Source organism: Sciurus vulgaris, assembly GCF_902686455.1.
Source record: "Sciurus vulgaris genome assembly, chromosome: 5".
NCBI classification, from domain to species: domain Eukaryota; kingdom Metazoa; phylum Chordata; class Mammalia; order Rodentia; family Sciuridae; genus Sciurus; species Sciurus vulgaris.
Window position 1 is genome coordinate 132951055 of NC_136465.1, and position 13163 is coordinate 132964217.

At 35.4% G+C, this 13163-nt stretch overlaps 1 protein-coding gene across 1 annotated transcript in view; it reads right to left on the reverse strand.

The window, feature by feature from the left end:
- Positions 1-2535: 2535 nt before the first annotated feature.
- Positions 2536-13163, reverse strand: part of TSPAN8 (tetraspanin 8) — a 36080-nt gene continuing 25452 nt past the window's right edge. The window contains exons 6-8 of the mRNA XM_079141331.1: positions 10920-11051; positions 7365-7448; positions 2536-3056 (exon numbers count right to left, since the gene is read on the reverse strand). Of these exons, the coding sequence (XP_078997457.1) occupies positions 3003-3056; positions 7365-7448; positions 10920-11051 (270 nt within the window). The 3' untranslated portion in view covers positions 2536-3002. The remainder of the gene's footprint in view (positions 3057-7364; positions 7449-10919; positions 11052-13163) is intronic.

A 13163-nucleotide genomic window follows, 5' to 3' on the forward strand; every position in this document is an offset into this window, starting at 1 on the left:
AGGCAAGTCCTTCATGTGGGGTCCCTGCCATGGCCCGGTCTTCCACTAGGTGGCTCTGGATCCTGGCCTCTGATAGCTTCTCTGATTCTCTAGGTCCTTTAGGGTGGTAGCGACTTCCTACTGTGTGCTATCTCTGGTTTACCTCACCAACCCATTGGGTTTCTCACATTTTCCATCACCTGTGTAAGAACTTGCTATAGAATGAGTTGTGGTCCCCTAAAATCCACAGGTTGAAGCCTACCCCTACTGTAGAGGAATTTGTAATAAAGAAGTAATTAATTTTAAATAAGGTCATAAGGGTGGAACCTTGAGCTGATAGGATTATTATCCATATAAGAGGACACCCTAGAGTATGCAGTCTCTCTTCCTGCCCCATGTGGGGATGCAAGGAGTTGTCTGTGAAACAGGAAAAAAAAAAAAAAAAAAAAAAAAAAAAAAGAAGAAGAAGAAGAAAGAAAAGAAAGAAAAAGAAAAAAGCCTTCACCAGGAACTGAATTTGCCTGCACCTTGATCAAATTTGCCTGCACCTTGATCTTCAAATTTTTAGTCTCCAAAATTCTGAGAGAAAAAAATGTCTGTTGTTTAAGCCACTCAGTCAAATGTTACTTTGTTCTAGCAGCTCCATCTGACAGGACCTTGCATAATGGTTTCACTGTTTGAAATGGCTAGAGGGTTTCTTGTTTCTTGCCAATCCCGACCAGCAAAGTTCTTTATACCATTGATACCATGTCATATTTATTGAGCTTCGAATAGGTCTGACATCGTGCAGAAGACATTTTTTAAAATTTCTTCTTAGTTCTCTCAACAACATTATAAGGCAGACAAAATGATAGGACATAAGTATCACAGGTTTTGAATCACTGAATCATAACTCCTTCCCTTACTGACTGAAGGACCTAAGAAAAATGCATCTCTCTGGCCTTGGTTTCCTAAAATGGGTCTAGTAATAGCACTAATGTAAGAGGGTTATTCTAGACTAAATGAATTATTCTAAGTTCTTAGACTACTTTTAAAGCATATAGTAAGCTCTCTGTAAATCTAAATGTTATTTTTAACTCCAATTTACCGAGTGCCAATTATGTGTCAAGTGGTGTGCACTGAGGATATAAACACAAATAAGTAACCATTAACATCACCAAGGAGTTTCATTATATTAGAGGCAAACACATGAACTGGTAAATATAACAAAATATGGCAATTTTATTGATGTACTTTATGGGAAAGACAACATAATCAGCAGCCAAGATTTGGAAGGCCTTTCGTAGGTTTGAATGCCATTTCAGCCAGTTACTGAGTCTGGGTAAGTTACCTAACTTCTCTAAGTCTCAGTGTTCTCACCTGCAAAATGGGGGTAGCTCAGTGGTAGAGTGCTTGCCTAGCACATGTGAGGCCCTGAGTTGTATCCTCAGCACCACATAAAAATTAATAAATAAAATAAAGGTATTGTGTCCATCTACAACTAAAAAATATTTTTTTTTAAATGGGGGTAATAATAGTACCTATGTCATAAGGATATGATGAAAAGAAATGAGACCATAAAAACACAGTTTCTGGTCTAGTTCCTGGAAGGTAGACTGTGCTCATGGAAGCATTATTATCTTTTAGGATTAATAAAGAAGCACAGAAGAGGTGTTCTAACTCAGCAGGTCTCCCCCAAGTTACCTAGTTCTTGGCCATCACTCTATTTGTGGTTGACAATAACCCCCTTCCTTAACATTTACTCCTCAGAAGAGGTGAGTCCATGACATCTTTCTAGTATAAGCATAAATCACATTAGACAATTTCTTGGCAGAATTTATTAAAGCTAAACACGTACACAGAACAGTTCTACTCATGCACATATATCCAGGAATGCATATACATATCAGAGGACATGTAAAAGAATGTTTATAGCAGCTTTATTCATAATAGAGAACCAAATGCCCATCAACAGAATGGATAAATACATACATTGTGATATATTCATATACAGTGGAATATTACATAGCAATGAGAATGAACTACAGCTACATGCAATAACATAGATGATTCTCACAGACAAAATGCTGTGCAAAACAAGCCAGAGTGTATAATTTATTATTCCCTTTAGAGAAGGTTTAAGACCAGGCAATATGAATCCGTAGTCATGGTTGCCATGGTTGCCCTGCTTCTGAGAGGGGGAGTATATAGATATGTTTACCAACCAGTTCTTAAAATAATAAGAGCCTAAATTTGATAGTATTTGCCAATTTCCTTGGTGAAAATACTCCCATTATGGTAGGTTACAAGTTAACAAGATGATGTCACTGGACACAGACTTATTCAGACTTGAGACGCCTATGTGTACAGTCTGCTCTGGAAAATTGGCATGAGCCAGCTTCAGCACACTGCCCAGATGTGGCATGGAGGAGCACACAGGCATATACCCATTCACAGAGCTACACACTTAAGATTCATTTATTTTACTATATGTGTACTGTACGTTAATAACAAGTAAGTTTTAAGTGTCTGAGATGGTGAATGTATTTAAAACCGATGTTCACGAGAGGAAGATCCTGGTACCAGAGACCCAGTGGCTGTGAGGGGAGCTCTTAGATCTTGTCCCCACCACAAGGTAGGAGGCAAAAGAGAGGCACCATTAGCAGTGGTGACACAGCAGAAAAGCGGTAGCAACTCAGCCAGATCACTTTCGATTTTTTTAACTTCAGACTTAATTCAATTTTGTCACCAATGACTACTATAGCTCACAAGAGTCTTGTTTCTATGGCCCCTGTCACTTGGAAATGAGGATGATTCCACTGGGTGGCTCCAGATGAACATTATAAGCACAGAACCACCTGAACACCATGATCAGACGTCCAAAAAAAAAAAACCACCAAAGAAGGTATCTATAGTCTTATTAAAGGAGACATTTCAGTAAGACAGCTGCTTCTGACAGATACAGCACTTGTATATTTCAAGTCACAAAGCCAAAGTAAGATTTTAAAGGGTCTGACTGTTGGTAACTTGACATGTCCATGAATTCATTTTTTCCCGATCTGGCAATACAGGATCATAGAAAACACTAAACCAAGTACCTAGAGAATAAAAGAAAAGATTGACATGGAATTTTAAGGCAAAACACTAGAGACATTATTAAGTAACAGAAAGAACATTATATTTGAGAAGATTCTGTCTACTGAACCTCCTGTCCCATTGGGGAAATTAGACTCCAGTGGGACAGGAGGCCACTAAGAAAGTTCTGAGGTTTTTTTTCTGTCTGTATATTTTAATCAGGATTTTTCACCAGTCTTTAACAGCCCTATTTAGTTGTGCAGTAGGAACTACCACCAGAGGACCCCTTCCCCTTTCTCCAACATGCACATCTTTCAGGAGGGCATCTCTTCTGGAACTCTGGGACCTCAGGCTTCTGGGGGTTAAATATACCTATTTCTTACCCTTAAAAAAAAAAGAAAGAAAGAAAGAAAAAAGCTGTGGTCATCTGGTTTAGATCATCTGCATAAAAATCAGGGAGTCTAGAATTTCTCTTGCCACAGTTTTAGGCATTGCCTAGAGAAAAGAAAAAAAAATGAAGAAACTAAAAAAAAAAAAAAAACTTAAGTATGGAGAATAGCTTAATTCAGGAATTTCCTTTGAAGTGCCAAAACACAGTTGAAAATCTGAGACGTAATTTCCATCTCATTATCTCTCCCAAGAGTAAGGGACCCCAAAACTTGCTCTAATTGCCTTTACTGTCAGTGACTTGCATGTGGTGACTTTGATGTAGAAATGACAGAAAGGACCTATGTGCATTGCAAATCACAAATTTTCTTCCCACCAGTTCCCTTTGAAGGGAAGCAGAAGGATGGAGGGCAAGGTGCCCTTTATGCTGAGTCATCTCAAACACTCGTACTGTGTTGACTTTTTGCTAACTAACACCTTGGTGGGAATGTAATTCAAAGGAGAACTGCTGCTGGTATTTCTTCCTTCTTAAAAAGAAAACAGACATAAATTCTCTGAAGTGATGATTTTCAGTGAGAATATTATAAAATCCAGGACTAAGTAAGTTCTTTTACCTTGATCCCAGACTTTAAGTCTGGAGGACAAGGATGTTTCTTGAGTAAAGAACTTTTATGATCTTTCCGGAAAATAGCAAATAAATGAGATTCATCATATTATACTGTATGCTCAGACTCCTGACAGATTTCCCAAGTGCTATGCACAGGTTCCCATGCTAAAAACTGTGATAAAATCATCATTTTTCTTTTAAGCACTCTGTTCTTTTGGACCTCTTGTCAGGATGACTTTCAAAGTGATGACTGACAGTTTCAATGGCTGTTTATTTTTTATATGAAAGCAAGGAGAAAAAGTGCTGATCTTTTTTTCTGGGCTTATAAATTGCTGTATTCATTTAAGAAGAGAGATAATCTAGTTATTTAAGTCTAATGAAAAATTCAAAACAAATGTCTGGTAATAATTTTTCTTTTTCACATAATAAAGCATTCTGTATAGATTCCTAGCATCCAATCTGAGGAGAACTCCTCAGGTATATAGTCTGAGCAAGTCTTATAATCCTGGGTCCACCCCATAGGACCCATCCAATGCAGAGGTCTAAATGTGGGAAGGTTTTGGTTGTTTGTCCCCATATGATATTTCTCTATGGAAATGGTCTGAATATATTTTCTGCAGGGAGATAATCACTTGTTTCCTTAAAAGAAAGAAATTTTTTCTTTATGTATTTTTGAATTTGAATTTGAGAAATTTGAATTTGAGAGAGGGGGTTGGGCCTAAGTGTTAGGCAACTAGTCCTGATGACTGAGAACACAGAACATTTTAGGGTACATGTTTTTTAGACTGGATAACAAAAGGCTAATTTTAAAGATCCTTTTTGAAAGAAATGGAGAAAGTATATCAAATTTTTTTATTTTCTTTAAAACAAAAGAGGGAAGGCAGGCTTTAGATTGAGGAATTATACAAAAGAACAACAGCAAAAAAGTTTCAAATAGTTCTTGAACCAAACATTTGCCATATTTATAGATAGTCTAGAAATCATACTTAATTTAACTGAGCTAACTAAAAGTAAATAAATGGTTACATTTCATGACAGCACCATATATAAACTCTGTTATGGTTTGAATGTGAGGTGTCCCCCAGAAGTTCAGGTGTGAGAATGCAAGAAAGTTCAGGGAAGAATTGATTGGGTTGTGAGAGCCTTAACCCAATCAGTGAATTGATCCCCTAATGTGATTAACTGAGTGGTAACTGCAGGAAGTGAGCAGGGGATGTGGCTTTGGGGTATATATTTGTATCTGATAGTGAAGTCTCTCTGCTTTCTGATCACCATGTGAGCTGCCTCCCTCTGCCACACTCTTCTGCCATGATGTTCAGCCTCACCTTGTGCCCCAAGGAATGGAGTCTACTGTCCATGGATTGAGACCTCTGAAACTGTGAGCCCCCAAATAAGCTTTTCCTATTCCACATTGTTCTGGTTGGGTCCTTTTAGTCACAGCAGTAAAAAAGCTGACTAAAACAAACTCTATACCTATAAATTACTGTACTGAAGGTTTTTATTAAGGTATTTTTCCTGTACAAGAAGAACCCATGAAATATCTAAACATGTAACAAGTACATGGATTACACCAATTTCATAAAATATTGAAATGCTGTCTTCCTCTTGTAATTTTATTTTCCACTAGATGCATCTAGTGTTTTGGCACTGTTTTGTATATGATAGACATCAATCTTCATAATTGATTATGTCTTATTTTATTTATTTATTTTTGGCTTTGCTTTCAAGAAGCGTCTTAAAAGCATCTGCAACTTGTGGCAAGTCATAGTCCATTGTCTGAAGTTGGGTCTAACATGAAATTTAACACTCAATATTGAATATCTCATTACAAGCCTGCTTTCCCAATCATTCCTTCATGTGTTTATTCATTTACTTACTTTTGGTGCTGGGATTGAACCCAGGGCCTGGCACGTGTTAGGCACATGCTCTACCACCAAGCAATACCCTCTGCCCCAATCATTCATTTAAAGTCTGCTCTATGAAAATATTTGTGCATGTTGCTGTGTGTCTATATGAGTATCGATGTGTCTTCACTCATCACTATGGACATTAGCTCTTATTTCTAAATTAACATAAACCCACAATACAGAGCAAGGAAACTAAAGACATGTTACCAAAGGCAGAATCACAAGAAATAGACCTAATGCACATTGCCATTTGACTTTGGTAACATATCAGACAAAGCAAGACAGCCATATCCTACAATAGAGAATGCTTCACCTATTCTTTTGTTTTGCAAGAAAGTAATAGTCAACAGCCCAATTTGCTGCTAATAATCCCTATCCTTTGTCTAGTAGTTGGCTGGGAAATTCCACCTATAACCTAAATGACCATTTAGGACACTAAATCTCTTTGATCTCGACTAAAATTCCTATCTGACAGAATGTGGTACCAGTAGGAGATGGAAAGTATCAGAAAGCCTAAGGGGATGCTGCAGGGTATTCCTTAAGAGTGAAACAAACAGCACTTAGTGGAGCTGGCCCTCAGAGGCATTAACTTTACATTGAGATACCGTACATTGTTTAAATTCTTGGGAATGCTCTGAAATAGGACTGTGAGTGAATTTGACTCACTTGATATCTAAATTACCCAAGATCTGGGATAATTCCAAAAATGCTTCTCAGAAACAGTTTTATTTCATCCTGTTGGCAAAGATTCTTAGGCCATGTAAAAAGTGTTCCTCAGGTTCTAAAAGTCCATGCTAAGAAAACCCATCAAGATAAGTATTCTATGCAGAATACTTTTTTTAACATCAATAATTAAATTGCTGAGAGTAATACATAGGTCCCAGTCAAAGCTTCCTTGAAAACTTCTCCAAGGGAGTTTATAGAACTTAGGCTGAAAAAAATCAGAGGCAATTGCCCCTGGTCTTTAGAACTTATTGGTTTCTCTAGAAAGGAATAAGAGAACAACTCCCCATGCTCAAGTTCAGTTTATATTTTGTTTCAAAATCATGATGAGAAATCAGAAATTGTAAAGGTTGGTGCTTTACTTTACTTGGTAGTTTTTCTTCTCATTTCAGGAAATTTTAACCCTTTTGTTAGTTTTCAAAGGGAAAGGATATCTAGGACTAAGAATTTTGTGAAAATTGATTCTATTTTTTTTTTTTTTTCTCTCTCAATAGAGAGGTCATTCAGAAATAGCAGCCTCAGCCCTACTGTAACTTCCCCTGTCAGATTCAGGTTGATTGAGGGAGATGCTGACCCTTGGGCACTTGGTATCCCATGCTTTCCTAAAGCATCTGGTTTTTTAAATTTGGCTCACCATAAATATTTGTTAGAAGAACTAATGAGCAAACAATAGATTGGAAAGTACATCATGCAAGATTATACTGTACCTCAACAAATGCCACTCCAAATGATGTTCCAATAATCATCCGACTGCGATTTAAAACTAAGTCTCTTATCAAAGGAAAACATACCTGTTTAAAAAAAAAAAGGTTACCGTTAGTTAAAATGTTGACCTTAATTAATAGTTAATATTTAAGATTTTTATTTATTTAGTTGACTTTTTATATTGCTCCCAAGGATCACACTTAACAAAAAGCAATTGGATTATTTCTTCCCTCCCTTCTCACCCTTGCTTTGGAAGGTTACAACCCCTGGGGTTTGGTTCATCCACTGAAAAGCATTTGAGTAACAAAATTTTACTCATCTTCCTAATTACTGTATCTAGGAACTTTCATTATAAATGACAATTTTTTATACTAATATCTTCCTAAATTTATAAAGTATATGAGGAGCAAAATTTTGCTTTGACTTTTGAGTTGCTGAATCTAGGAGTTGACATTATAAACACTGGGTTTTTTCACCAACATATCCCAAAATTATAATTTTAAAAGTTGAATATCATAAATAATAAATTTATCCTAACTTCAGATAATTCATTTTAGAGCTGATATTACCTCAATTATAGATATTTTAGGTTTGTAATCTGCAGCAAAGAGGTACTTTTACAAATTTTACTTTTTTAAAACAAAAAATTTTTAAATCCTTCAATAATATCTCTCATAATGACTTTTACCTTTAAAAAGGAAAAAAATTATGTCTGCTATTACTTTAGATAAGAAATTTAGAAAGTGATTTTTGCTATATTTTTGATGCTTATTCAAATTAGCATGCAATTCTAATTTCAAATCATTTCAGACCACACTTAAAAATTCCAACAATTATAAATCATAAGGATAAATTTTTAAATGGAAATACTACACAATGTAGTGTAGGTATTGCCTGTATTGCCATAAAATTTATCACTCCTATGATAGGCATAGGTGCACAAAGAGCTCATAAAATATTACTACTTATAAAATATAAGTTCTCCATTGAGCTTTGGTCTTCCCCCTTCATCCTGAACTTACTGGGTTTCTCCATTCACATCTAATCCAAAGCAGTAAGCATTTGAGCAGATTATCATGTCATTTAGGGTTAACTATGAGATTAATGATAATGTCTATTAAGTCACACTGATCATACTTGAGGGTTTTTCCTTCCCACTTCCCCAAGATAAGGAGGCTATCTTGGCAAAAGGGAGGGGAAAAAAGAATTGTGAATTATGGACATTCCAGATTTTATACTTTTCCAGAATTCTTGCAAATGACACGTGGCAGATGCATGAGATTTTATGAATTTATGACCTTCCTTTGGGAACCTGGGGCAGCTCTCAACCTACATTCAGATGAATGTTGTGTGAATTTACAGGGACTATCTTTCTTTTTTCTCCTGATAATACTAAGGGCTTTTCAAAACCTATCTTGAGGCAAAATATCTTTGAGTTGAATCTTTAATAGAAGTCAGCAATCTGCAATTGAATTTAGCCATTTCCTCATTATCCTAAGTGGAAACTACATTCATTTACACTGTATTTATTCCTCCTTTGAAGATATTGTGCCTATAAAATTAGGTAGGGTATAAAGGAACAGGAATAATTTTAAAAATAAGAATAAAATGTATAAGTGATATTGCTTTGACAATGACAAGACATAGTAATACTGTAGTCTGATAAATTACTTCTCCCCCATCAGTTACTTTTAAATATTAGTAATGGAAATTCTTTAGAACTGTCTCTTTAATTCTGATAAAATCAGTGACACAGATCAGTAGTCAGAAGGAGGAAATTTTTCTGAGATACTTCATTTCCTTGAATGTATTTATCTCAGGAGTTATCAATAAGCCCAAACAAAACCAGACTGAAAATAATCTTCATATAATATAGAAATTAACTCATGTGAATTAAAATAATTATGTGTCTCTCTCCCCAAAAGATTACAACCTGCTAGAGGATCCTGAAGCACATCTGATCCTAGCAATTGTCTATTTGATGCATAATAGGCAGTGAAGAATAATAGCAAATAAATGATACACTAATATCAACTGTTACTTTTTTATGTATTCCTTCCAGACAAAAGGAACAGTTTATGAAAAACCCTTTGGTGAGGGACAGATGTCATGTCCTCCATTGAAGCATATCCTGAACTTCAAATGTTGACTTAAATGGGTCCCATGATAACTGTATCTGTCCCTATCCAAACAATACCAACAGTCCATCAGATGGAAGTTGCCTGATTACATCTCCTTTTCCTATTTAAGCATCACCTCCATGTGTACAACATTGTACCCTGTTCAAGAATGGATTTCCACTGGCTGGCAGAAGGCATGGCTCATAGGAGGTAGTTCAAAATTATTTGATGAATTGATTAAAAAAAGAACTATGACAAATACATATGGATATCCACAAGTCACATAGATGTGACATCTTCAACACATTTAAAAACTCATCTTTTAAACTGACTTTAAATATGCAAAGCAACTTCTCAGTTGCAACACTAACTAGGTAAACTGGTAGGTACATTAACATTCAGAACCTAAACCCTTAAATGCCTAGTCTTTTCTTTACACATGTACAATTTCTTAAGAAAAGAAACCTTTGATTTGGGAGGGCAGGAGGAGGCCTAACTTTACAAATTGAAGTGAAAATATTTATCTCTGGAACTTAGTTTACAATAGGGAAAAAAAAGAGAATAATGATCAAGGTCACCAAAGACAGGACAAAATAAACTTTTATGTTAGTTTGTACCTTGCCTTTCCATGTAGAATGTTACTTTGACCTACTAAAGTTGGGTTTAAATAATACCAAACCCAAAGAAATTAATGAAATATTTCATATATGTATATATATATATATATACATATGAAATGCTATATATATATATATATGCGCTTTTATCTTCTTTTTTTTTTTTTTTTTTTTTTTGGTATTGGGGATTGGGTGGGGTGCTTCACCACAGAGCACATTCCCAGACATTTAAAAAAAATTTTTTTATTTTTTTTTTTTGAGACAGGGTCTCACTAAGTTGCTTAGGGCCTCACTGTAAAGCTAAGGCTGGCCTTAAACTTGATGTCCTCCTGTCTCAGCTTCCTGAGCCACTGGGATTACAGGTGTGCACCATAGAGCCCAGCTCTATTTTTTATCTTTTAGTAAAGATTTCCTTTTTATTTGAGTAATTCCTGAGATTTTTTTTATAATTTTATTTGCCATTTATTTTTTCATTTTTTATTAGTTCTAATTAGTTGTACATGACAGTAGAATACATTTATGCACTTTGATATATCCTACATAAATGGAGTATAGTTTCTTATTTTTCTGACTATACATATTGTAGATCACATCAATCATGGAGTCATTATATGTACATGAGATAATAACGTCAGTTTCACTCTACCATCCTTCCTACCCCCAGACCCCCTTCCCTTTCCTTCCCTCCCCCTTCACCTAATATGAGATTTTCATATCATGATTTCCATTACTTGCTGCATTCCAAATTTTTGTAGAGACTATCATTGGGTAAAGAAAATAACAGAACCACTTATTGTGAGAAGTTTGATTTAGTTCTCACCTGTTTATGAATGTTTTTTCCAGCATAAGATGTACAAGAATCTGGTGGATTTGAACACTTACATGACTCATAAACTTGTTCAAAATTAGTTCCCCAATCATCAGCTCCATTGAACAAACCACAGCATTTATTCTGTTCAATGAAAAGTAGAATAAAAAGTCATTGAAGATTAAAAACACTTTAATACATTGAATTATATTCTTCTGAATATCATTATAAACATTATCATGCTAAAATGTAAGTCAATTCACTCATTTCTCTGAACATAGAAGCAAAAATAAAGGAATCTCTTATTTTGGTCTTAATAGTTATTAACTAAATAATAACAGGAAAATTTGAGCCAAGATGCAAAAGTCTGAGGAACTTGGAAAATTGATTTTAAAAAAGAGAAACCTTGCCTTCTAGTTTTAATGACAGAAGAGAGAGCAGAGTTAGGTCTAGTTATTCTAGATTTTAGCAAGGAAGTTTCCAAGTTTTCACAAGAGTATTAAGGTCTCATTAAAGAACTGTTGATCAAAAGAGACAAGAAGTGTTAAAAATACGATTTTTATCCCATGATTTCTGATCACTTTTGGTAAAGAGGAGGAAAAGGACAAGAGATGTTTCAAAGACCAATGAGCATACTCCAGGGGCCCTCCCTGAGATACACTTTGCACAGACATCTTTAACAAATGCAAGCTGGAGCTCTTGGGATAATGTCAGTAAGCTTAAGACCCAACATAGACAGAAACATGGCAAAACACCAAAGATGGGGAAGCACAAAGAGGATGTGTGATCAAGTTTGAGGAAGGAAGAAAGGAAGTGATAAGCCCAATAACTCATTGGAAGTTATAAAATTACTAAATGAAAAAGATAACTTATCCTTCATCTTGCTCCTAACTGATCTATTAGGGTGAAGACTCTTCATGCAGAAAGGGCAAGGAAAAAAAAATTACTAAAGAAACTAGAACCTGCCTTGGCTGATCTTCTGGGCTTTAATGCATTGAAGTGCCATATTATTGAAAGAATTGTCATTTAATGGGTAGGTGATCATGTTACTCATGTTGCTTAAACCTCTCTGTGTCATAGTTTCTTCATTTGAAAAATCCAGATAATAACAATTCTTAAATAACATCTTATTCATAGATTTGAGAAAATCCATATGAAGTGCTAAGCTCAGAGCCTGACTTACAGAAAGCACTTAACAATATGGACTAGCTGCTATAATTTTATTTTTGTCATCTGTTGTTGTTTCTGTTATGCTCTCGCATAAACATGATCTGTTCAACATTCTTATCAAAGATTTGGATAAAGACATAGAAAGTATTCGTTCAACACAATAGTTGATATAGCATTGGGAGTGATGATTAATATGGTGGAAGACAGAATCAAGTTTCAAAGATAATTCAAACAATGGATTTAAACTAACAAGTTCAACTAAGGCAAATATAAAGTCTTATACTTTGTCCCAAAGACCGAATTGTACAAATACATGATTTAGACGTTCCTATGACAAAGAGTTAGCAATTTTAGGTGGTTCTAAGGTCAATATTAGCAAGAAGGATATTCTTGAGAAAAAACCCTTTCCTCTTCCCATGGTAGGCATGACTAATTGCTTACTCTTTCGGATTTCATGATCTTGAATAGTATTGATACAGACATTACATATCAAATAGAATATAAATCTCCTAAATACACTCACAGGTCAATCCATATTTGGAGTACAGTATACTTCAGGAGTCCTTGGGGTGGCATAGAGAAATAGAGGAGACCAGGTAAGAGGTAGGAAGGCTAAAGCTTGTCTTGATATCTGGTCTCTACATTAGCAGTGGAAGCACTTAGGGAAGAAATTGGTCAGAACTTGTTGAAAGTAATATAACAGCTGAACAAAAAAGGCATTATGCAGTGAATGGTAGAACACCTGTAGATGAATAGTCATCCCCAAGAACCCAAGAAGGGCACATTCCATACAATGTTAACAGGGTATTTGGGGGAATTCCTGAAATCCAAAGAGAAAGTCACTCAGTCTCGGCAACTTCTGTCCATGTGTAAGGGAACCCCAAATCAGTCAGTCAATGTTCAGGGTAGGACCCTTTTCCCAAAGAAGAGTAACTAAAAACAGAAAGGCAAAGTAGATAAGAACATAGAGAAGAAAAACAGAATGGATAATAAAAAAGAAATCTAGAATTATGAACACAAGGAGCTTCGGGCACAGGATTTCTACACAAGAATGGTAGCACATCAGAAGAATATAGAATGTTTAGA